This window comes from Carassius gibelio, chromosome B12 (genome assembly GCF_023724105.1).
Source record: "Carassius gibelio isolate Cgi1373 ecotype wild population from Czech Republic chromosome B12, carGib1.2-hapl.c, whole genome shotgun sequence".
NCBI classification, from domain to species: Eukaryota; Metazoa; Chordata; class Actinopteri; order Cypriniformes; family Cyprinidae; genus Carassius; species Carassius gibelio.
Window position 1 is genome coordinate 11,450,428 of NC_068407.1, and position 27,317 is coordinate 11,477,744.

The following is a 27,317-nucleotide window of genomic DNA, read 5'->3' on the forward strand; positions in this document are numbered from 1 at the left end:
TATGAATACAACATATCTGATAGACTAGTAATCACTGCAACTTTAATAAAACTTTAACTTCATTATTACTTAGCAACTGTACATAGGAATGAACTCTGGTTTTTAACACAAGTTGCCACAGCAACTTGTTGATTTTTTTCATTTTTCTTTAAAGTACAGTTTCCTTTTTTTAAACAAAGTGTACAGAAAATTAATAAAAAGAAAAAAAAATGGAAAGATTAAGAGAAAAGAAAAAGGGGATTCTGGGTGACAGCCAGTCTTCATCTCCTGCTGAAGGAGGCGAGGGAGGGGAACGACGTGGGTTGAGCTGCAGGAATGATTCTCTTCCTCTCCTTTCGTTCTCACTCGCATTCACTCCATCACGTTAGCAGGCACTGGTGATGACCATGGGCATACCGCTGGGCCATTAGGGGCAGACCACTGAACCATTGTGGACAAACATGATGTAAACCCCCTCAAAAGGCATGGGGTGAGGGAATGAAACCACTATAGTGCAACCAGAGAAAGAAAAAGTTAAACTAACCAATAAACCATGTAGCATTACTACAATTTTTCATATGTAGCGAGAGAAAAATGAACCGGTGGATACGTGTGCACAGTTGTGAGCAGAAAAAGAGTTGTGCGTCATCGTCCTTGTTAAATGTCCCGGTCGACTTTGTCCACCTTTTCCATGCAAGTCTGGTACATGCTCAAGGCAATGGTTCACCGATCGTATATCTGAAGAGCATTTGTTTTCGTTGTTGTTTTTTTTAATCACGTCATATAAAAATCTGCAGTCAAGAGTTCTACATATGGTGGCCACTAGGGCGCTTGAGATCCCAGTCTGCCTTGGTGCGGATTAGTTTAACGTTTGGATGTCAAAAGCTTTGATAGGCATGGCTTCATCTACAAAATATATTCACAACATGGAAATAACATCTACAAATAATCTACATGTACAGGGATGGGGAAAGGGCAAGTCCTCCGAAAAGCTCTCCCGTCCCTCCGCCCACCCTCGGTCCAAAGCAAGACCTCGCTGCAGCTCGTTTAATGTAAGACTGGGCCCAGAGCAGAACGCAACAGAACTTGGGTTCTCCAGGGTTCCGCGCACACGTAATGGGTTTTGCCCGCTCAATCACCTTCCCCTCTCTCCTCCTGTTTTAAGACCACATCGCAAACCCAGAGTTCCTCAAACCATGAAGGAATTTTGATTCTTCAACTTTTCAAGTTCTTTAATTTGTTGTCTCAAAAACAGTATCCTGTCACGAAAAACAAAGGGATAGTCAAGTTAGTACATTGTATATGTTAGTACATGGGAGTCCGGTATGCTCTGGTATGTGAGAAAGTGAAATGTGTTTACCTCTGCTCGCGCAATGTGGCCTGGATCTCACACACTCGCACCAGTGAGCGCAGGTTCTTCAGCTCTGTGCAGTTCTCTGACATGTAGATGCTGCCCATGGTGTGAGCCTCTTCACGTAACCGTGAGGCCTGGAAGGGAGAGCCGTATGTGAATTGTTAGCAATGCAACGAAAACATCTGAAACGCAGTGGCGCTCGTTCTTGAAGTCTGTGAAGATTAGCTGAGAATTGCTAAAGCAAAAGCTCATGCACTTCTGACAGCAAAATGCTAATATTTCCATTGCTTTTTTAACATTTACAGATACAAACATTACTGAAAATTGATTAGTAATGCCTTACATTACTGAGTTAAAGCGAAAAGTAATGTTACTGTAATGCATTACTCCCAACACTGTTCAAAAGTGAAAGTATAATGCGCAGGCATTTATAAGCTATTTAAAAGCAAAAAAGCAAGGAAGCGAGGAAAAGAGTTTAATGTAAGGGATGCAAGTTTGAATCGCTAGAATATATGTGCTCCAGGCTCCAGCACGTTCGAAACAGTGGAGACATATATATAAAAAAAAAAAAGTAAACAACTTTTTCGCAGGGTTAGGAAAACGTTAGATCGTGAGCATGACTCTGGATGCCGTTCAAGATATAGACCTCATTAATGTGGCAGGTTTATTTTTTATCTTTCACTTTTAAATCGCATCTCTTACTGTATGTGGTACACATGGGAAGAGAAATTAAAGATTTCACGAATTATGAATTCATTCTAATTATTAATTTGTTCCTTTATTTCAGTTAAATCATGGGTTATTTAGGGAACAAAATTAAGTAGGAACGAATAAAAGGGTTAGTTTACCCAATAATCAAAATTGTGTAATTAATAACTCACACTCATGTGGTTCCAAACCCATGAGATCTCCATTTATCTTTGGAACACAGTGTAAGATATTTGAGATTTTTTTGACTCGAGAACGAGTCAATCTTTCGTTCGTTATCTAGCTCGGCTCGGCGTTCATCTTCAGTTCTCTCTTCACAGCAGTTCAGTCAGTGTACTGTCTGAGTAAATGAATTACTCCGGGATATTGGATTGTTTGAACTCAGAAAGAGTGTCAGCCACATTAAAAAAAGTTAACAGCTCAAGTCATTTGCTGATTAATGCGTATTGTAGACGTGAACCATTTCAAATGATTCAGTTCGTTTCGTGAACTGGTTCAAGAAGATCCGGTTACATGGAATGATTCGTTCGCGAACCGGATATCACAAAGGGCTTTGTTTTGAACTCTCTCACAACAGACACGGAAGAGAAGACAATGCTGAATAAAGTCATAGTTTTTGCTATTTTTGGACCAAAATGTATTTTCCTCTGATGTCACATGGACTACTTTGATGATGTTTTTCTTACCTTTCTGGACATGGACATTATACCGTACACACAGTTTCAATGGAGGGACTGAGAGCTCTCGGACTAAATATAAAATAACTGTGTTCCGAAGATAAACGGAGGTTTTATGGGTTTGGGACGACATGAGTGCGAGATATTAATTACATCATTTTGATTATTGGGTGAACTAACCCTTTAACAAGTGGAAGGAATGAATAGTCTATCTATCTGTCATGTGTCCCGCAGCCCTGCAGAGCGCAGTTATCTGATGAAATGACTTCGTTTCTACATTTCTATTGTTTTTCATGTTGAAGAACTTTCGTGTTGTTTCTATTTTAATGTAGTTTTAAAGTTTAAATCACATTAAAAGCTTAATTAGTACACAGTGAATTAATGATGATGCATTTATATACTGTCACCACCACTCACAGCCGCTTGCACGAGTTCGGCGCATGAGCCGCATGCAGCCCAATATTACATCGGTTAACCGACCACCAACAGACTTAAACGATCAATCTCTTATCGACAATTAACCGATAATCGTTTGTTTGCATCCCTAGTCCTTTGTATTACACTATACATACAACGCATGGTGCTGTTTTTTCTTCTAATTAAGCAATGTTATTAATTATATTTTTAAGGTTTATAAACATTAAGCATTATTTACTTTTTTTTTTTTTTTATCAAAGACAGTAGTGTTATTTTATTACACTTTGAAGAAACGTGCATAATAATTTGCGTGATGCACCCCCTTGTGGCCTCAGGAGAGAAGTCAAAAGCTTTCCCCCTTAACTGAAATGATACCTTTTAAATTCAAATGTAATTCATTTATTTGAAATAGAAATCATTTTAAAAGTCTCTGTCACTTCAGATCAACTTTTTCCATCCTTGCTGAATAGAAGTAAGAATTATTCAGAAAAAACATTTATGTTTCTATACCTGTTTCTCCACGTGCTCTGCGGGCCACCCTTGCACATGTTTGATGAGGTTCTCATTGAAGTGTGCGGCCAGCGTGGGTGTAAAGGAACACGTTGCTCTTCCTGGAGCTGTGCCAGCAGGTACTGAGCCCGGGGGCATTGATCCACTGACTACACCTGGTCCTTGACCACCACCACCACCACCACCACCATTATTACTGCTGCTGTTGCTGCCCATGTGGTTTGGACCTGGAGACGGACTTCTCTGACTGCTGCAAATCACAAACAGTGAATGGGTCAATGATTTTCTGATTTAAGAAACAGCTACTTTTTATGTGCAAATCCATTCATTTTATGTGATCCTAGAACATCAAAATCAGCAATATCACTAACAGCCAGAAGATGGCAGTCAAACCACACAAAACAAGCCACTTTGAGCAACAAATATGGCTGCTGGGGCATACATTGAGCAGCTCCGTACCCATAAGTCTACATTCAACTTATTTTGCACAATTTGCTTTTATTTATAAAGTTTTGATGAATCCATTTAGTAATTTCCAAATGTCTTAAGTTACCTCTGTCTCTGCAGCGTCCGTGGAGAGTTGCCGTTGTCGTGATGTTTGTCTGTGGGGAGGGACTGCTGGGACGATGGTGGAGGGAGAGAACTGGACTTTATCTGAGAAAGATAGGGAAATGGGTTACAAAGCCATACTTTCATTTGTGACACCTGTCATCTCATTTGACAGCAGTATACCTTGGTCTGTGAGGAGACTGGTGTGGTGCTGAGGGGTGGTTTGAGCGAGGCTGTGTTGGTCTGCGGTGTGCTGATTCTAGGAGACACATACGACCGAGGAGAGGAAGCATCTGACGTCAGAGACATGGGAGACTGGCTGGACTGCTGGGCTACTCCACAGACCATAAAGAGAGAGAAGACACAGATGAGGTGACGGGATAGTAGGGTCGAATCACAACAGGCATGTAGTTGGTTAACAAATTCTGATTTCAATCTTAAGTTTGTGTTGTCAACGTTAACTATTCAAAACACTGAAATGAAGCTGATCGAAATATTCTCCTAAATACATTGGTGACCAAAACGCTTGAATTTTCACCAGCTAACAAGTCAGTTATTTCTAGAACTCAAACTTTACATGGGAATTAACAGGAATTAATGGGAATACACTGAAAATTAGCAAAATTGCAGGAGCTGGCAACAACAACACAAAAAACATGCAGCATAAATTTTATACCCTACACATTGCTCATTCACATGCACACTGCCTACTGCAGGGTTATTGAGGACACATGCCCTACATCATGCACTGCTGTCCTCCATAATGAACAGATAATTTCTTAAATCCTGCACACAAAATATCAAAATGCCCATCTCCTTAAGTATTCATGTAAATCACATGAATATTGCAAAAAAATGTTTACAACTTCCTAGTGCTGTGTGTAACATACTGTGCAATTAAATTAGGCTATACCATTGTAAAAAATGTTAGTGGTAGTAAACAGTTTACTGCAACTGTTAAATACATTTTTGATATTTAGTTTTTTTTAATGCTATTTCAAAATAAAAAAAAAATTACAAGTACCGTATTTTTTGGACTATAAGTCGCACCTGAGTATAAGTCGCATCAGTCCAAAAATACGTCATGATGAGGAAAAAAAAAACATAAGTCGCACTGGACTAGAAGTCGCATTTATTTAGACCCAAGAACCATGAGAAAACATTACCGTCTCCAGCCGCGAGAGGGCGCTCTATGTCTTCAGTGTAGACTACAGGAGAACTGAGCAGTATAGAGCGCCCTCTCTCGGCTGTAGACGGTAATGTTTTCTTTTGGTTCATTTCTCTCGGTTCATGTCAAATTAATTTTGATAAATAAGTTGCACCTGACTATAAGTCGCAGGACAAGCCAAAATATGAAAAAAAGTGCAACTTATAGTCCGGAAAATACGGTAGCCTATATATCTCTGTATTTTGTATTTGGATTAAACAAAGTGAATAAGCATGTAAGCATATATCATAGGCAAAAAAGGGTTAACATCATCACATTGTAACACTGCAATCTAAAAACAAAAACAATCCTTTTAAAGCTAGTTTAGTAAAGTTAGTTACTAAACTAAAAGTGAAAATAATATTGACTGCGTAAAAAGGCTATTCTGATGACCCCATTACACTTTACAGTTAATGCAATCATACAAATACATTCACTTGTAGGTTTAAAATTCTACGCATCACATTGATTGTCCAACTTAAAATATTTCAGCAAAATCTATACTTTAGTCAGAGTTATTGCACTCCTATTTCATTAAACTCTGTTTAGCACGCATGGGCGCTCGTTCTAAATTACGTCTATGGAGTTTAGCGGAGAACTGCAAAGCTAAAGCTCATGCACTTCTGACAGCAAAATGGAAATATTGTTAATGGCTTTTTTAATATTTACACATGGAGAATATACCTGTGAAATGTGAGTTATGCATTAAGGAAAACAGCACATTTCATACACATTAAACAGCGCGTCTCTGTTAGCCTCACACGCAGCCTTTCTCTCAGGACTTTCTGTGTTTGCTCATCAAGCCTTCATTTATTTGATCAAATATACAGAATAAAACAGTAATATTGTGAAATGTTTTACAATTTAAAAAAATGGTTTTCTGATTTAATACACTAAAAATATAATGCAGTTCTGTGATGTAAAGCTAAATTTTGAACATCACTCCAGTCTTCAGTGTCACATGATTCTTCAGAAATCATTTTAACATGATTATTTATTATCAATTTGGGAAACAGTTATGCCGCTTAATATACATATATTTTATGATTCCTATTATTCTTTTTTTCAGGATTATTTGATGAATAAAGTGAAAACAAAGAAAAGAAAAAGAGAACAGCATTTAAAATAGAAATCCTTTAACAATACACTACAATTAAAAAGTTTGGGGTCAGTACTTTTCTCTTTTTGTTTTAAATTAATACTTATTCAAAAAGGATGTGTTAAATTAATAAAAAGTAATAGTGAAGACTTATACTGTTAGAAAAGATTTCTATTTTGGATGAACACTGTTCATAAGTTTTTATTCATCAAATCCTGAGAAAAAGCATCACAGATTCCACCACAAGAAACAATTTAATAATTAAAAAAAAAAAATTGTTTACATGCATGTGAGCCTATGATCAAACTAAATATTTATATTTATGTTTGTATGATGTGGTTCTATATATTTCCCCAAATTTCCAATTCATTCCCAGAAATTACTGGCAAGTTTCAAAATGTTCAAAAAATTACTGGAAATGTTCCTTTATACATGCAGAGTTGTGTACGCATTACTTTCATGTGCATTACTAAGAAAATATATGTTAATTATTTGAACACCTTTATTTCTGCTGTAGAGGTCTACTGAATCACCAACTTCCTCAAAGCACAGAAACACCATCTCCTAGTTTATTCTAGCAATTTTATCCTTAGATAGTCTGATCCCATTTCATATAAAATTAACACACTGGAAACAATGTAAAGTGTCATTAGATAGACTCTGATGATTTGCTATATCATTTATATTGCAGTATGCAAATGAATCCAGGGAGAAAGAGCTTCCTATTAATATCCAAGCAAATTTACGGCATTTCTCAATAATAATAATATTAATTCAAATTGTCTGGTTCTCTAAAAACACCAGTGTCAATGTAATTTGGACTGAGAAAGTATCACAACTAAAGAGGTTAGAGTACACTTTTAATGTCCAGACTCAAATCGATGCAGATTTTGTTTTTCTTTGGTGACTGAAAAAGAGTTATTAATTTTGCTCTCAAAGTGTTTAACTTTAAAATGTACCCATTTTTATTCAATCTTGATGGTCTGGTATTCACCCCACCACAGTCTCACAAAAATCCTATTAAAAACACTGACTTGATACTCAAAAGAAAAGGATTGTGTTAAATTACACAAATGTGTCAAAATACCTGTCTTGCCAAGTATTTACATAAAAGCTACTTGTTATGAAGATACAGCCTATCATTTATTGTGAACATGCAATTAAACATGTAACTGAGATATTGCCAAATAACAGATGCTTCGTGACAAATCCATATACAGAGCTAATTGTGTTTAAACCAGAAATCATTTTTGAGCCCCATGTGGCCCACCATTATCTGCGTGTGTGTGTGCTAAGCTACCAACCCCATCTGCCAACTCAAGGAGGCTGACTCAGAACCCCACAGCTGACATGAGTCGACAACACAAGCAACACAACCTCACGCCAAAAACAGATCAAACCCATGAGCTCAAGTTACCAATTCAAGATCAGGTCACAAAGCAGAGCCAACATTAAAACCACATTAGCCAAAGCCATAATTTGCATGGAATTGAAGCACGAATGAAAAACACAGCAGGTCTGAAAGTAAGAGGTAGTACAAGAGAGATAGCAGAGTGTGTGTATGTACCTTGGCTGGACAGCTGAGTAGCCTGGGAGAGCAGAGTTGTGATGTTGAAGGCAGACGGACCAGCAGTCAGGATCTTATGGAGCATGGACTGCAGCGAAGCTTGAGTAACTGCAGCCGTGAGAACTACAGAGACACAGAACACACAGAATGAAGCAAGAAAGCAAGGATAAAAGGTGAAGACAGGAAGCAATCAAAAAGAAAATAAAATCCTATCATTGAAATCAGAGTCTGCAGAAAAAAAAACCCTTCTTTACTAAATGCTTTGGTAACTTTAAGCACCTGCAAGATTTCACTGAAAGGTTGAGTGTTTGTCTCAATGCGTGTGTCCCACCAACATACTTATGTCACATCTCATTAGAAATGAGTCTGATTGGGGCTGAAATCACTCCATATGAGATAAATGTATACAATTTTGTTTAGACAAATTAGCTGACTAGTCATTCAGATAACACACAGACTAGTTGATTTTGCACATCCATTTAGTTGTCAAAATACTGGATTATTAAATAACATTTTACTACAGACTGCTCAAAAAAAAATAATAATATTTGGAAAAACTTGAAGCAATATTTACTTTATTGAAAAATACAACCTTGTTTAAAAATCTATACTAACATTCAAATATTAAGAGTTAACAAGATTTTTCAGATGTTTTTAAATTCACAAAGACTGCATTTTTAAATCTGAAATACAGTAAACTATAAAGTAATGTTGTGCAATAATTTTATAATTTAAAATAATGTCTCTATTTTGTAATGGAAAATCAAATTTCACAATTAAAAATGTATTCCTGTGATAGAAAACTAACATTTTCAGCAGCCATCACTTGATCAACCCAGTTCATAATCCAAGTTTCTTTAAGTACATTTTATTTTCTGTGTGCTTTTCACAGGCTTTATAATCCAGGTGTATTTTATAAAGCTCTACTCACATTTCATGTTGTGTGTGTGTACGCGTTTGTGTTTTAATGAGTCAGTTTTGAATATTCTATTGCACAACAACAGCAGCTATTTTAATTGAAATAAAGCGAATGAAAGTCAAATACACTTCTTCAGTTTTTGCATTTTAGGTATATCTGCGAATGTTATATTTATTCATTTAATATGTTTTAATTAATACAATTTAGCAGAAAGTAAAAATGTTTTGAAACAATTGCTATTTATGTACAATTTTAGACAGATTTACAAGAATTTCGGTACAAACAGTAAACAATTAGGCATACAGCAATTTTATGTCGGAGCGGGAACTGAGCGGGAATTGCTCGGAGCACTTGCTTGGGCAGTTAGAGCGACTGAGTGGAGTGCACGTTCATAGAACTGAAAACATAGCGGAGCGTCACAGCTCCACTTTGCTCACATGTTCTAACCAAAATGCGTTTATGTTTGTGCAGATCATATTACACCAAACTGCTTTGTAAATGAGGGTCAGTACTAAGCAAGTTGTGCTAAAATGTTAGAAGAATGGATTGGTCCAATCACCACCAGAAGAAGCGTTTACGTTTTTTTTATGAATCTTTGCAAATTGCCTTTCCTAATAATGCGTGCTATTTTGCAAGTTCCACAACGAATGCAGCTAAAGTTAACCGTCTTACACGGTGTCTACACCAGACGTGAGTGTCATCTTATTTATGACATACTGACACAAACTTCAAATGATCTGCAACTGTCGTTTTATCTCATCCCACTACATTACATTAAGGTTGCCTTTGTAAAGGGCTTATAAAATTGTTTGTTAATGACTAATACGCCATTTACAAATGCAATTTAAATTGTTTTTGAGCTGTTATAACTGTGTGAATAATAAAGGGGTGGGGTGAGAAATAGGTCTACATTTAAAGGATAAGAGCCGTTTTTGTCAAGGTAAAAAAAAGGGTGTTGTTTTACACTACCATTGAGAAATTTTAACCAAAGTATTTCATAGACTTTTCACTAAGATCTTAAAGAATCATAGCAATCTGTGGAAAATGAGCACAGTGTCCCCGGTGTCCCCTTTAAAGACAACATTCATGGTCTACTTGAAACTCAAACACCTTTAAGCAAAGCACTTCACCACAGACTAAACAAGAGGAAACATTCCATGCAACTAGTTTGAACCCAATATTAATGCACTTGAAGAATGATGCAGCAGCCCTGGCACTGGATCATTCAAACTTTTGCATTTCACTGTTTACACTCATCTGCCATATGCAGTGGTGCAAGAGCAGACCGGCCAAAATCCATTCAGACTTTCTGGATGGCACATCTGGTCAACCATGATTCTGGCTAGGAGAATCAGTTTGCAACTATGCATCCATGCAATGATGGAAAGCAAGAAGCAATTAAACGCTCACAAATGGCAGTTCAGAAAGCAGCAAAGCTATGATTTAAGCCTGAGATGTGAAGTTAAGACAGGAAAAGCTGATGCAAACCCAGCATGCACAAGTACATAACAAGCAATTATATCCCCACTTGAGTGGTACGAGAAACCCGACTAGAATACATTTAACACCACATTTAATTTATAGTGGTGTAGTCAAGTTCAAAGGTGGTAACTGCCATTACTGCAGAACGGTAATCAAGTGTATAACACAATGGCGAAGCTACAGGTGGGCAATGGCCCACCAATTTTCAGCTGTGGCCCACCCAGTGAGAAGCTGGTAATTCTCCAGATGTATGTTATGTACCAAAAGATAATTATAATTGTATGGTTTCACTACAACTTCATATGTTTAAAAAATATATTTAACGCGAGTTTTTATGGTCAATTACAGAGTTTATAAACTTTCCCTCTTCCTATAGGTGCTTACCATACGCTTTTAAAATAATGATTGGTCAGTTTTGTTACTCCCACCCACAATTATGTTAACGACGCGAGGACATGAGTGTTTGAAAATGGAGTTCAATTTGAAAGTTGAATTTGAAAATAGTGGAAATCTTTGTGCTGTTTTTTTTCTGATAGCAATTTGATATGCAGTTTTTATGCGCTACACTTTGCCTACCCAGTTTTATGTAAGCCTCTTTCTATGGCTCTGGACCCACCCACTTAAACATGTTTGTCCTCACCCATGATATAACCTCAAGATCCTCAAGTATGACTGTCCCTGTAATGTTTTGTATAAAAATGTCTACTAACCTTGATCGACCACTGATTCTATTCACTAGAGCCCCTTTCACACAGCACGTCGGACCCGCAATATTTACGAGAACATTGACGGGTCGCCTTCTGTGTGAAAGCAACCACGTCCTGGGATTGATTACTGAATTGAACCCGGGTCGGGGATCTAGTAACATTGCGGGGTTCGACCCGAGACTAGCGCTGTGTGAACAAAAGCCTGATCTAATTCCATGTCGAAGTGATGACGCGTGATGACACGCGTTATCGCGCGACTCTTTTACCGGCTAGTTCCTCACTTTCCGCGCTGACGCCGAGATCGTTTGCTTGCTTCAGTGAAAGTGTAACGTGCCTAGCGTTGTCGACTCGTACATTACACGTCACGCCCTGATGTCACGTGTCGTTACGGGATCTTCAAGGGTTGTGTGTGAAAGCACGCACATATCCCGGGTCATTACTGGCAGTGTGAAAGTGCAAAATCTAGCGACCCGGGAACAATTGCAGGAACACTTAACCCCTATATTTGCCGGAATGGCAGAGTGAAAGGGGCTTGAGATTCAATACACTTACCTTCATTGATCTTGGCCATGTCTACACTGGCGTTGTTAAGCTGCAGGGCCGTTTGCAGAGCGGGGAGGAGCTGACGTAAGAGGGAGGGGTCTTGGAGAAGAGTGGGCGGGGCCGGAGACTGCATCACCGGAGAAACTGGAACTGTAGAGCCTGAGGCCGCGCTGGCAGAGTTAGTCACACTTAAGCCAGACACAGCAGCAGAGGAAGAGGAGGGTGTGAGTGAGGAAGGCTTCTCTGTGGCAATTGAAGACTCTGTTTATAGGGGTGAAAAATTAAAGAAAAGAAAAAAAACCATAAGAGAGCTTAAATGAAGTTTAGTGACAGAAGTGAGGGGAAAACCCTCAAATTAGGATCTACATTTCTGCTGTGAAAGACTGATGTACATAAAACATCAATCTGACAGCAAGCAGATCTACAAACTTCAACCCTAACCAGATTATTGAAAGTGTCTCGGCAACAATTTCTGATATTTCCTATGGATTCACCCAAATCATCTACAGCCAAAATTTCACATGAAAAATTTCAAAGATCTTAAAGAGACAGTCTGTTCAAAAACTGGAAATTAAAGCACGTTCATATGACAAGCATTCAGAATAAGCAGCGCTCCACTTCAGCACCTAGAGTGAAACACATGATGAGTGTACAAATCGAATTTTCTTTGTTTAATAGCTGTTGCAGGCATCAGGATCCAAAAATAGCCCACAATTCCCAAGGCTGGCAACGTGGCGAGACGCTACTGAACATTTCTTAAAAGGTCCTCTCAGAACAAGCATGCTGAGCAGCCAGAACAACAATTAAGAGACCGAGCGCACAGTTACTCATCATGAAACACAGCATGCTTTGTACTTAAAGATATAAAATCAGGCCATTACAGGCTCATCTCTGCAAATCAAATTTTTTGTTCTATGATGCATAATGCATATTGTAATACTTTTAATTAGAGAAACAATCTCCATATTTTATAACATGGATGTTAGTTTTTGTAGAGACATGGGGCATTTTCCTTTCATAAAATAAAAAATTTCAGTACAAACGTATAATTCCTTGTAGAGGTGTAACAATCCATCAATATGGATCGATACATCGATTAAATATCTAACGATTGCACGAATGTATCAATGCCACACATAAAAAATGGATATCTTTAATATAAATAGTCACCTTATTTTGACAGTCCACATCATCACCAATGTAAGTCTATGCATTCTCGTTCAAACTCACGTGTTGGGACGATAAACCTGCCTGAAGGGCAAGCATAAAAAACACTCAGGATAGTTTTCAGTGCGCAGTGACGCACACACCCAAAGCACGCGGACGCATCCAAAGCGCACGCATACAGATAGATGCATTGACAGTATGCTAATACCAGATTGAGGTCTCTTTCACTCTTTTGTGCATGGATGACCAAATACAGACCAAATTACATCAACATGTGAAGAGCACCATGGCGAATATCCTATTCAATGCAGTCACTTACACCTATGTCTTAACGTAAACCATTGAGAAACAAAAAGCAGATGTGTATCAGTATACTGGATCTGTTTCTTTTTAAAGTGAAAGTATACTAACAGAAACCTTTCAAAGAAAAAATTTCACTGATTTTGACTGAACGGTTTAATCTATAATATATACAGTGATTATAATTTTTTTCTTGCCGGTTGTAAATTTGCGTCAAGACCGACCAATTATTATTTTTTTTTTACTCTTCAAACAACTAATACAAAAGCAATAAAATAATATTAATTATATTTTAGTAAGTATTGTAAATATATAAATTGCCTAGGCCTACATGCAAACAAAGACTACGTTCCTTCTTTAAAAAAAACTCTGAGACGTCATCTATGTTTACACGGATGTCACACTATGGCCTGTGCGTTCGCTTTGTCTCATACTCTCATTCACAGTCAGAGTCAATGGTTCGTGCCTGGTAATGATGGCTGCGGCTGCAGTAAACAAAATGTTTGCAGTCACTCTCTGGTACGGGTTCGGGCACCATAATACATCTAAAAAATTCATTACAACAGCTCGACACTGCTTTAACTTGGCGCGAAGTTCTGGAAAAACTGTGCCCAGATCTTTTCCCATCCCTTCTCCCATCTAGTCTAAAACTTAGAAAATCTATTGCACGAATCGATTGGACCAACCAACAAGTTTCGAAAACAAAAATAGGAAATTGATTTAAACGGCATTCTCTCGTAGCGCGTCCAGGTTTATTTTTTGAAACATGCGTCACAGCCACTGCAGCTTCGGACGCACACGCATAACAGCAAATAATAATTCGGCACAACTGCCGAATTTCCACCGAAATTACCCGAAATATTTTTCCCCAGGAAATTTTTTCCCCCCAGACCTGTTGCTTTCTGTGTTTCCACTGCAAAGTACTGGGAAGATTAGGCAAATAGACTGGTGACGTAGGTCTGCGCGCATTTCTCAATACAAAGTACGCTGATTTTGGACATGCGTCGTAAATTCATACCCAAGTAATCACAATCACCAAAATGCCACAAAAAGGATGGCCTCAGGGCTCCCACATTTTTTGACAAATGAATTGCTTTCCAGTCATTTGTAATTATTAGATGATGACTTTTAAGAATCACTCAATTCCATTCAACGATTCACTAATCAATCATTCCCACCAGTTTGTGTTCTGGTCTGGCTCATTCAATGGAAAGAAAAATCATGCATTTTGGCTTGGCAGCAATTTTTACTTCAAGTGTGATATCTAAGTGATGAAATACTTTAGAACAGAGCATGCCAACAAAAAGTATTATTCAATATAGAAATTTCCATGACTCAAGGAAGTAAATTTTTCCAGGCCTGAAAAAATAATTTTTAATCTCCCTGATATTCTGAGGTTTTCCATTACAGTGGGAAACCTGTGCCTTCAACCTGCTGCTTAGCACCTGTTACCCTTTGACTGCCTTGATATTATCAAGCATTGAAAACCATACTCAAAGAGAAGTAAACTGTTGTGATGACTGGAAAATAAATGAAGAAAAATAGCAGCATGCAGCACAGGAGTGTTTAAAGAACATTAACACGCCATGATGCATAAGGCAAAGACTTACCACCTCCTACTAGCACGGACAAGCAGACCTCAACACTGCTTACAGATAAGCAGAAGTTTGAGACATAAAAACATTCTAAAAGCTCTAAATGTTTTCATTCTATAAATACAAAACTAATCTGTGATGGTCTGTTAAAAAAAGGATATGAGGCTTCATTAAACAGTATGTCAGTAATGACTCTGCACAAATGTGTCCAGAATCATCTACTACCGGAATATTTGTAACTGTGTGCCAACCTAAAAATCAGATCCCTTTCTAGTTTTTCCAAGCCAGAAAAAGTTTAAAATCACATTATCTGTGTTGGGTTAGCCATGACTGGTCTACAGGCTGTAGAGATCAATGTTACAGCCTCCCACCCTAGTCAGTAAGATTAAAAGGGACCATGAAATGGAAAAACAAAATCTATCTGATAATTTCACATAAAACTATATGGCAAGCTTCTTAACTCAAAGCTAACTTCCCAGAGCTTTATTTTCCATCCTTCCATGTTATGTTCCTTGATGTTGAATGTTTCCTTTTCTAACTTCATAAGCCAATTTTCAGAAACATAATACAAAAATCAAAAGATGCATCAATCCTGGCCTTTGATTCAGATCATAAAGTACTTCCATGGTTTACCATGATCAAGTTGAATGATGGTCCTAAATATGCTTTATACCTTAAGACTACCCCAATAAACTGGACTGCACGCACTTAACACAGCTAGATAATGAGTCTTCAGGCATTGATTCTTACTAGTGCTGGAGAAGCTGGCGGGCACAGCTTGCATGGCTTCACGCCTGTAGTCCCTGTCTTTAGGGAAACTGTTGACCACTGCAGCCATCTTTGTTGCCTCCTTCTGCCTTTGCTCTCTGAAACAGGAAAGCATTCACAAATGGTATTGGCATTCACAAGACAACCAAACCACATCAGCTTTACACACATAATAGGCACAGCAGAAAAAAAGACTCCCAAGTGAAACAAGTGGTCTCAAATTTCCACAAGTCACTTGATAAGTAGAATTAGGCCCATGTAATTGTACATTTGGAGCACATTTTGATTTCAGTGCATATATTCATGGTTCCAGTATGTGTAATTAATTATATCATGATTATCAAATCACAAAGACTATATTTCATTACATACGCATTCAAGGTGTAGCACTGCGCTGTGTTTTCAGTGTCTCAGAGCAGCTTGGTTTGCAGTCAATCTCTGCATGTTCTGTGAGTTTCTGGTCACTTAACATATTTCAGAATGCTCCATGTTTAGGGTTGCCATTTGTGCCATTTATTCAGAACACGTTCTGGCCAGGATTTTTATATTGCCTAAAACATCCAAACTAGTTTGTCCAACAACATGCAGGTATTGTACACAATCGACCAATCGTGGCCATGCGGTGGTGAGATCTACATTGAACAATCAAAGCAATGCAAATATGCACACGTGTTTGTTCATTCGTTAGACTCAAGGTGTCACTGCGCACCAATCATTGTATGACACTGCGAGAGATTCGAATGCATTAGGAGCCATCTGCTCTGCTCTCTATAGCTCTTGTGAATGTCATACAACGATCAATCTGCACAGTGCGAACAGCCAAAACCTGGATATTTTAGGCAATATAGAAATCTTGGCAAGGATGATTCCCATACGTCACCCTAAGCATGACCAAAAATCTATTTTTGTACATAAAAACCAGTAAAAAAAAATTTTTTACAAGTTTTTAGACAAGAGCACAAGTCTGTCTACTGTCTCTGGTTTAAGAGAAGCTCTGTGGCATAAAACTACATATGAAATGCAATCGCAGCAGGGTAACAGGTGCATTAGAGCTAACATTAGTACAAGCTAAGACTTAAAAAAAAAAATTAATAGTAAACTTTTACTCAAATCTCACTTCAGACCAGCATCGGGTGTTTGTAAAAACTTGTTTGTATTTGTTCTATGTAAGCATTCATTATTGTTAAGAAAAAACCCCAAATTTCATTAAAATAACATACAAACCATATACTATTGTATTTGTGTGTTAAATATAGGAAATCAGTTTTATTTTTTTATATAAATTAGTAAAACAAATGAAAAATATTATAAAAGTGACATTTCAAATAGTAATTCCACATTGCCTTAGCCTATGTTTCTCTATTTACACAACAGCTAAAGAGTTTTGCATTTATACATTGCATTTATACAATGACCACAATCACAAACAATACAGTCGAGATCTCATGACAGAACACAGACCGGCTTAATGATGCTTTCATTTAGATTGTTAAACTACAGCTTGTTTTGTTTTTCAGATCATCTGCGGCGGCACTTCCACAATGAGGAGTGAGTACGTGCGCATAGTTGCCAGCTTGCTTAAAATAAGCAAAGCACCAGACAAAAAAATCTATGTAAAAGCGAAGCTCTGATTCAGGGATTTGAACTCTTGATATCTGGCAACCACACTCATTAAAGGGATACTCCACCGTGTTTTCATATTAAACTATGTTTTTCCCTTAACTAAAGCCCTATTCGAACGGGACTAGTTTTACAGGGGGTCGTTAGAGAAATCTGGGTTTCACAGACGTACTTGGTGATTTTAATCCTGTCCGAATCTGCCACGTCTGTGTTTTTCTCACACAACCTCTGTGATAATTCCAGAGCAAATTACCTACCATTTTTCAGCAAACTCAGTGATCCTCTGAGAAAACTAATCCCGTCCGAATGCGAATGTCTGTGTTTGCCGATGATATTTTATTTCACAACGCGTTTCTTTGTGTGTTTTGGCCAACGTCAATTACCGTAGATGCTCTTACCGCGCGGATGTTTGATTTATTTGCTTAGCGGCAAGTAAATAATAACAATAAAATAATACAAATAATAAACTCAAGAGCAAGATCGCGTAAACTGTTCATACCGGCTATTGTAATATCAGCATCAGGTACGATTACTCACTTTCAATTATGTACTCCGTTACATAATGTTTTAATTACATTTAATAAAAAAAAAAAAAAAGGAAAACAAGTTAAACTAAAGGAACCACACATTAACATGAATTTGCTATACTAGCCATTTAGTATTTATTGTGTAATAATACTAGGGCAATCATTCTGAATGAATGCAATGCACGCAGACAGAGCGCGCGATCTCTGTGATGCCCAGATGCACAAATAAGACCCTCCCACTTCTGTAATAAACACGGAGATGTTAGTCCTATCCGAATTGGTACATGAAAATCACAGACGTCAGGTGGTAAGAATCGAAACTCAAACGTAGTTTAGAAAACTAGTCCCATCCGAATAGTGCTTAAGACGAATTGATACATACCTCTCTCGTCTCAGTGTGTGCACTCAATCGCTTTGGCGCATGGTGACACTTTGAAAGCACTTAGCTTAGCCCACTCATTCAATATGGGCCGAGACGAGAGAGGTATGTATCAACTCGTCTTGGGTAAGGGAAAAACAGTTTAATATGAAAACACGGTGGAGTATCCCTTTAAAGCTTGCGTAGCAGAGGCGTGTAGAGCAGTCCGCAGTAACATGTTCTGATATTGGACTTTCGGGAATTATTTTGGTAAAGTATGCTTGAATTTGACATTTTCAATATTAACGATATTTTCTAATTGTACATAAAAATAATTGCGATATTATCGCTAATATTCTATATATTGCCCAGCCCTACATGTTAGCATCTAAGGCAAAAACTGAGAAGGAACAACAGTTGCAATTATACACTGCATTATTTTTTTTTTCAATCAGCATGTGATACGAAAAACATTTCTTGAAAATGGAAATATTAAAATATTACAAAAATAGTATTTATGGATTTTTACAGCTGTTACCTAAAATCTAATTTATTATTATTTTACAGCGAAATACTGGAATATTACTTTCTCAATTTAACATTTTAATTTTAAAAATACTAATATTTTAATAATTGTTAATATTTTATAGTGATTGTTAAATAAACCATAAATGCTTTGGTCAATTTGAGCAGTTCATCAAACAAGCACAGCAAATGTGGGGCTTTGAAAAGTCATAAATGGTCTGATGAAAGCTCACTGTCAGTGTGAAAGCAGTTTCCATCGCACTACTGCTTCGCTAAAGTGCTCCAAGATGTGTGGAACAGGCCTAAGACTGCAATATACTACTTCTGCAGAAAGCAAAAAGATGCTAAAAGATTTTTCCTTTTATTACTGGAAATGTTTTTTTTCTGCGGAAACATTCTAGATTAAACTTTCCACCTACGTTGATCACCTGAGGTTTCAACAGCAACGTGTATGGATTAGTGTATTAACATAGGCATTTACCCCTGGGCTCAGACTCAAACTATACTTAATTATGTGTTTAATACCTCTCCAGCCACTCTTTGGGTTTCTCCCACTGAGACACCTCCGTCCTGCAGTTGTAGTAGTACTTCTTCCCTGAAGAACTGATGTGTTCAGACCAATCATCTGCCGGCTCACATGGCTAAATAAAAGAGAAACAATGATTGTGAGATTGTCAGGAACACTGACATCATTTAAAGAGACAGGAGCTGTTAAAGGAATGAGAGAGGAAGGAAGATAAAAAGGAGAGGACAACAAAAGGAAAGACCTGAAAGGAAGTAAAAATGAAAGACAATCCAGGTGGCGGTTGTTTTTCTCCTGACATAAGGAAAAGTCTACACAGAGCAACAGCATAAGGAAGTTACAAATGTAGAATAAGACTTGGAAGAAAAGAGAAGGAATGAGAGCATTAGAGAGAGAGACAGATGGAGCGTGCAAGGGAGAGAGAGAGAAAACTGAATCCTGATGCAAGCGTGTGTAATATTTGATGAGGTGGATCTATGCGCATCCCCCTTGCAGGATGCTTCTTAAATCTGCCCGAGTCCGCCCTCCACCTACTAGCAGTCTGCCTGTCAAAGCGTCACACCACCACACCAGACAGTACTGATCATTAAAGCTGAAGTCTGCAATTTCTGTGACACTAATATCACCATCCGGAATAGCAAAAATAATGACAATTTTCTGGGACACTTCCTTCATTGGCCAAAGGGTCACCGTATGGTTCTTTAGCATGGCCTAGTTAACTCCTGAAATCCCTCTCCCTTTTTGATAGTCATTCAAAATAGACAGGTAGTCGGACTTTATTTTTTGCAATGCATTTATCGAGGTCCCGTACCAGAATGTTAATGGGTATTTCTGTCCAGTTGTTACAGACTGTTAAATCAGTTGGAACAAACAGAGTCCCAGAGCAAACTAACAGCAACAGACAGACAGGGACAGATGATAGACAGTATAACAAGTATAGTGACTAAACATGACCCATTTATCCTACATGTTAACCAGGATTAAAAGGGATAGTTCACCCAAAATGAAAAATCTGCCATTAATTACTCACCGTCATGTCGTTCCAAACCTGTAAGACCTTTGTTGATCTTCAGAACACACAAGCCATACTAAAAGTTTTTGCTATATAACTGTCACATTCAGCACACTTACTGCGTCTGAGTAACAAACTGTGCATATTAACATACGAACCATGTTCATTTCACATTTAATCCAAACAGTCTATAAGTAACAGTTTTGTACTCATTTACTAACGAGTCTGATGCAGTACAGCCAACTGAATGTGCTGCCTCTCTACACAGAACAGACGCTGAGAGCGGTGATACTGTGCCGGGAAAGCCGCACTGGCAACATCTTCCAACTGAACGATAGCTAACGTTTAGCCAAAAAGGTTGCTAGGTTTGTCATTTAGGTAACTATTATGAAAAAAAGATGCTACAAAGGGTCTGAAACTAGCAAAATATAGTGCTAAAGTCAAGCTTGTGTGTGATTGCAGGAGCTGATGGCAGAGGGTGGTGGACATTTGTGGTGGTTAATGTGGATTGGTGGTGGATTAGGTGGCACCACAAGTAAATCAATGTATGGGAAACCCTGTAGATAGACCGTACTTAAAAATTTTTTGTAAAAAATAAATAAATCTAGACATAGACAGCCAATTTATTATGGCCTACCATTCAAAGTCCAAAATATTTTTCATTATTTTTTTTATTTAAATTTATTTTTAGAAATTAGGGCTGCACGATTAAATGGCATGTGATTGTCATGCGTGTCTCCTTAGTGAAGCCGGTTTTGTGAATGTAATTCATCTGCGATTATGATGCGGTATTGCGTAGCTTGTCAGCGAACTATGGCTCTGTAGTAAGTGCAGCTCCATCTGAAAGCAGGTGATGGATATTGTATATTGTATTGTATAGTTGCAGAAACAGCTTTACTAAAGAGACACGTATGACAATCGCATGCGATTAATCGTGCAGCCCTATTAGAAATGAATGATTTTATTCATCAAGGATGCGTTAAATTGATATGACGTGTCGGTACAATGCCACAAAAAATATTTTAACTACAATTTTGGGTTAAAATATGATTTAACTACAAACTGATTTAAACATTGATCATTTGAAATATTTTTTGAGCATCAAATCACCATATTGGAATGGTTTCTGAAAGATCATATGACACTGAAGACTGGAGTAATGGCTGCTTAAAACTCATGCCATCAGAGACATAGATGACATTAATATATATATTTTTATTATGCAGCATGGGTGAGCACAGACTTCAAAAAAATAAAAATAAATCTTAAAGAGCACACGCTTCTGAATGGTAGTCGATCTCTTAAATGTGACTCATACAACACAATGATGTTCAATGCAGAACTATGTTCACTTCACTGTGCACTAAACTCTGTCCTTGAAGACACCACAATAAAGTAGTACATATTTCAAACCATGAAGAAATTCACCTCTGTATGCCTGCCGACAGCTACTTCTCGCTTCAACATAATTATAAGGTTTAATACAAAACATTAAATCTTGAGAAAGGTAATTGAGCAGAAGAAATGGGTTTGATGAATGAGTTCATAAAGTAGGTGAAGCATCTCACCATCTTCAGAGTGGAAGACATTTTACACAGCATTTCCAAAGTGACCCCATAACATACAGAATGAAGGGCAAATTTAAACCAACAGAGGCACAAGGACAGTGATAAAATTTGGTTTCTCTGCCATGTATGCTGGCTCACCAAAATTATTGTGGATTTATAAAAACAAAAAAAAACAAAAAAAACGGCTTATGGCACATATATTACATCCATTTTTCAAGTTTGTCGAAACGAGCTAGATACTTTCCAACATATTTCACAAAAATGACCACTCATAACTATGGCTTGGTAGTCTGTTTTTAGTTTTTAGAAACTAAATTCAACCCAATTTGGCTATTGATGAGAAAAACCCTGTTTTAAATGATTTGCAATGATGTAACTATTTTTAAAACCACAGTTTTACTGAAATCAAACCATATGACGTCAATGTTTCAATGCTTTCAATGAATGATGTAATGCTGAAGGTAGCAAAAGCTCTGGTTTCTCTTTTCTGGTAAAGGTAAGCTGTGCCTAGCATTTCCCAAAAGAGCTCATATTATCTACTGCAAGGGGACAGATGGTCTGCACACAGGAGGGTTGCCACACAACCAAACAACACGTTTAACAGCAAAGCCAAATTTCAGCCGGGGATAATTTTGTTAGATCCAAATAATGGACCACAAAATAACATATCACTTATTAGAAGTCTGAATAGTTCAGCAGATCTGCCAGGATAAATGTTTTCTATTTTGACTACATTGGTGTTCAATTAAAGCATCTTAATCACTACTTCCAGTAAGGCAGTTATTCTGGATGATTTATGCTAAACTAATTGCACAAATAGCTATTAGGTTATCAAAAAATGGTCTGATTTATTCAATAAACATTCATTCAATAACAGGCTGCTCATACCAAAGGGCCAAATGGTTACTGCTGTATATGAACAAGGTGTTGTTGTGTGTGTGCGCTACCTCATTAAAAGGTTCAGACAAGTTAGAGACTGTGGGACTCACCGTGTCTGATGATTTGTTGGGATTCGAATGAGAGTTGGAGCTGTGCAGAGAGCTGTGGTTATGGGAGTTCTCTTGAGGGGATATACTGGTCCCTGAAAATGAAAAATACTGAATGTAAACAAACCAGTTTAGCCTATTTCTTAAAATTAGTGGAGAACAATCTATACATGTCTAAATGAGTTATTACCACATCTGGTTGATCAAAACAACTCTACTAGAACATTCCACTGTGACCTGCATAACTATTAAGGTCCTCAAACAATGACCCCATAATACACTGCAGTTTCCACTTTCTGAAAAATCAAGTATGTATTTCAATTATGTTTACAGCACTCGAGCTTTTTATGGCTGAATGATGCAGACATGAACACTTCTGGGCCTTTCTATCTGTTCCTGGCTAGCTTTGATTCATTAGAGTCATTTCAGTTTGATCTGCACCAACTCGATTACCTGATAAGAAGGGGCCGGGTGAAAGAAAACCCCTCTCCAATATTGTGAATTTGGACTGCAATACCTAGTTCAACCATTCTGTGTGAATCCTAAATACAACACCTTTATAACTTTTATAAAGAATATCTCTTTGGATTTGAGACTTCAGTCTTTGCAACTTTACAGAACTTCAACTTTACTACAACTTTACATGTAACAAGAGTTTGTAACACTCCAAAGAGAAAGGAAAAATGGAAATCGCATCATATAAAGAGTGTCCCTCCCCTAAATAACATCTGCAGCTGGTGAACATGTAACAAATATTTTATCGATTAAGAAAAAATATTGGGGGGGGGGGGGGGGGGGTTTGGGGTGTAGAGAGGACACTGATATGTCCTAGTCCCACCCATACTTCCTGTAAATAAGAAATACACCTTGAACCACTGCTTTCCTTTTCATCCAGAATAAAAGTGTGGGAAGCTACTTGACATGAACACACTCAAAAACAAAACTTTGGAGTAGAACAACAAGTCTGAACTAGCTAGAGTTTACATTAGCCTTTATGGAGGAACCAGAAAATCTTGTACTGTGATTGCTTTAGGTATAAATGAAAAGAAAATTCAAGAATATTCATCTTGCCTTGTAGTTTTACAATTAATCAGAATGTAACGATGCGTTCAATTAAGCATTTTTATGTAGCTTATTCATACTGGTTAACATCAACAAATCATTCACCTTAAACTCCATTCCATTCACTGGGCTGGATTTTAATCTAACCAATATCAATTTGGAGATCTCAAGACCAATCATTTATGCCGTTTTCAGCTGTTGTGTCTATAAAACACGAAACAATTTGTCGAGCACCCCCCATACGATAATTGGAAAAGCTCTTTGATTTGTTACTTTGAATAAGAAATAGATTCAGCTTTCAAGTTTTATCTGCAAATTTTAAATCACCTAATTCAATCAAATTAACAAATACTTTGACTAATGTAACATGAGAGAAGGTATGAGGAAAGATTAGGAACTCACTGAAATGCATAATCTCATGTCACTGTGTTGCAACCACAAAAAGACATCAACAAAACATCCTGTGGACAAGTCACTTAATGCTAGTTCTGTGTTCGATACATCAACACGACGTTATATCGACACAGATATTTGATATACTGTCAAATACATAGCTGTCTCAGTTTTGACATTGTGGCACGTGTGCAGCAATGGACTGTGCTTAATTTGAATGCAAGAACAACATTTAAAATGGAGTAGAAAAATTTGAATTTTTTTAAAACAATGAATATAGCATAATATATAGGCTACAAGGATTAATCTGGACAGAGGAACACAATTGGGCTGCCTGATATAAAGAGACGTAATCAAACCAGAGCTTCCCACTTGCGCAATACGGAAATATCTGAGAAGTGTGTTACTTATTTTTGTCAACCTGACAACCATGTGTATGTGCAAAAAAAAACTTTCTTGCTTTCTGGAAACACCGGTTAGCTTGAAGTTTAGAGATCTCCACTTCTCAGAAAAGTGTAATTCATCAAGTGTTCATTTATGAGAAAGAGTGAAAGAAAAAGGCAGATGCAAGCAAAAACAAGATGCAAGCAAAAAATATTGTAACTGAAGGGGAGTGCCCAATGTAAACATGAACATATGCCATTACCTATATCGAACTGTGGTACAGTTATTGAGGTGCTTCATAATGCAGAGGTAAACAGCCCGCTCTGCCAATAGTTAGAAATGGCACTACAGTATTTACTGTTTAATAAACAGCTGTTTTACTAAATACTGCTGAGGTAAAATTCAGTCCAGTCCTTTATCATGATGCATATCATATTGTGACTTTGCTAGTGATGCTACATTTTCATCAGGAAAGTCATTAGATGTCCATACCTCATTATCTAGACAAATAATGCTACAGACAAACACTATATTGTATAATCATAAAAGTTTTGCTCATTTTGACTATTTGACAGCCAATGTTTAAATTATTATATTTCAACAATAAATTGGAGAAGAAAACTGAATCATTAGAAAGGTCATACAAAAGCTTTGTGCAATATAAACGTTTGTATACAATGTTTGGAGTTATTTTAGTGTTGAGTGTTGCACATAAAATTACATAGCAATTAAATGTGATAATTTAGGCTCTGTTATCGATTTAAACTTTAAACATTATTAATGTGTAATTTATTAGATGAAAGATGTTCCTTAAAATGTGAATGTACCTCAAACAACTAAATCTATATTCAATTGAATCAAAGGCAAAACTGTACTGAATTGAATCGAAAGAACAATATATTCAAAGCTAGAGACATGGCTCATCTGCTTTTAGCATTTATGCTTATTGAAAATACATATATACCATCAAACTAATTAATTATGCTGTCAGCATACTTCTATACAAGTTACCCTTTTAACTCCTCGAGTGGCTCTTTAATGAGATGCAAGACTTGACCTATATAACAGATCTGGTAAATATGAATGATTGATGCAAAGCTTTTATACCACCAAGATTCAGAAGAGGTAGTACTTAAAAAATAATAATAATTAAAAAACGTTCTATAATGGCATAGAGCCAGGCAACAAATCAAGTAGATTCATCGCTTTTGAATAAATGAAATACAAAAGGATTTTGGAAAATCTTCAAAACAGAGAATTACCTTCTAACTAATGCAACCTCTCATGTACAACATCTAAATTTTAAATAGGCTCGAATCCCTAGTTCAGCGAGATTTGAAGCAGTGTACAGCTTCCACAACTGTCTGACTCAATTCAATGTATGCTACTGACACAGTTCAGTTAGATGCTCCATTTATTTGGCAGCAATCTTATTATCTACTCCTTATCTAAATAAGAGTAGCAAATCAGCATGTAGTGATTAGATTCAACTGCCTTTATAAGTAGCAGCAGTATCTGGTCAAGACGTCTTGTGATGCATGTAGATAAAAACTATTAAACTGACTGAAAAGGAATGAGAAAGATTTATTTGAAGTGATTATATCAGGCAGGACTAAAAGCTGGTACACACAAGGCACAATAAATATGAAGATAATGTTAATGACATGACACAATAGACATGTTCCCATCACCCTGTTTTAATGCACATTTTAAAGTATCACATCAGAAACAAGTGATGGAAGCGCCAAATTTCAAATAAAAATCCCTTCATTTGCAAAAAAGTTTTTACGTTTTCTTGAGGTGGTTTTTGACTTGTGCAAAAAAGGGTTAATATGAGATGGAAACGCATTTGCAGAGTACATTCCTCCACGCGCAAAAATTTTTTTTGACTTTGTACGATGGGACCACAAAACCTGACTAACCAGCGGACTGATCTTGTTCCACAGCATTTGAAATGTTGTTGTTTTGAAATGCACAAGCAGAAGTCTGTTAAAGTATTTCTGTATAACTGCCTCCCAGAACTGTTACACGACTGCGTTCCCAAACAGCAGGCATCCACCAACGAAACCAATGTCCGCAATTCATTTTCCTCCATCTGCTCTCTCTGAGGTGCAAGTAATGGATTTTATATGAAAATTATTACATTCAGTGGCTTCTCCTAATATTCTTAATGATATACAGTGCCAGTTTACCAGGAAGTGACGATTTTGTTCTTTTTGACTCATTGGATGGAAAAAGTTGTTTTTATTTGCAAGTGTTTTATGTGATATTTTAATTTGGCACACAAGTTAAATTCACAACTTTGGATGGAAACCTGGCTAATGACGATATAAAAAGGACAATAATGACACAGGAACAATATTATTGCAATCAAATTCCAAAATGATTTGTTAACAACTGATGAACAACGAATACAGCCAATCAGAGTACAACTAACTTTGACAAGCTCAAATATTTAAAGCAGCATACACCATTACTGCAGTGCTCGCTTATAATAAACAGAATGTTAGCATTTGTTGGTGTGGATGCTAATATAGTTATCTTACTTTGTGTGGATTTGCTTAACTCAATCTGTAATTTTCAATATTAATAATATTAATATTAACTGTTGAAGCAGCAGAAGAAACGTATGTAAAAAAAAAAAAAATTATTATAAAATAAATATTTAAGTGATGGCAGTGGAACTCAACTAAAATGCATTTGCCAGCCTGACACTACAGCATTAGATCAACCGAAATCATAATTTTCGAAAAGGGCTCTGTCTTCTTCCAGACAACAGCAGACAGTGTTTTAAAGAAACCTTTGGTTAAA

General features: G+C 37.1%; 1 protein-coding gene across 2 annotated transcripts in view; it reads right to left on the bottom strand.

Annotated features, from left to right (window-relative positions):
- Nucleotides 1-17: 17 nt before the first annotated feature.
- The window catches only part of waca (WW domain containing adaptor with coiled-coil a), a 30,063-nt gene continuing 2,763 nt past the window's right edge, over nucleotides 18-27,317 (bottom strand). The window contains exons 4-13 of one of the 2 annotated variants that reach the window (XM_052571635.1): nucleotides 22,671-22,762; nucleotides 19,104-19,219; nucleotides 15,531-15,646; nucleotides 11,728-11,979; nucleotides 8,068-8,190; nucleotides 4,378-4,526; nucleotides 4,199-4,299; nucleotides 3,646-3,895; nucleotides 1,340-1,467; nucleotides 18-1,238 (exon numbers count right to left, since the gene is read on the bottom strand). In XM_052571635.1, coding sequence (XP_052427595.1) covers nucleotides 1,169-1,238; nucleotides 1,340-1,467; nucleotides 3,646-3,895; nucleotides 4,199-4,299; nucleotides 4,378-4,526; nucleotides 8,068-8,190; nucleotides 11,728-11,979; nucleotides 15,531-15,646; nucleotides 19,104-19,219; nucleotides 22,671-22,762 — 1,397 coding nt within the window. In that variant the 3' untranslated portion in view covers nucleotides 18-1,168. The remainder of the gene's footprint in view (nucleotides 1,239-1,339; nucleotides 1,468-3,645; nucleotides 3,896-4,198; nucleotides 4,300-4,377; nucleotides 4,527-8,067; nucleotides 8,191-11,727; nucleotides 11,980-15,530; nucleotides 15,647-19,103; nucleotides 19,220-22,670; nucleotides 22,763-27,317) is intronic. The other variant, XM_052571636.1, reaches the window with a different exon arrangement.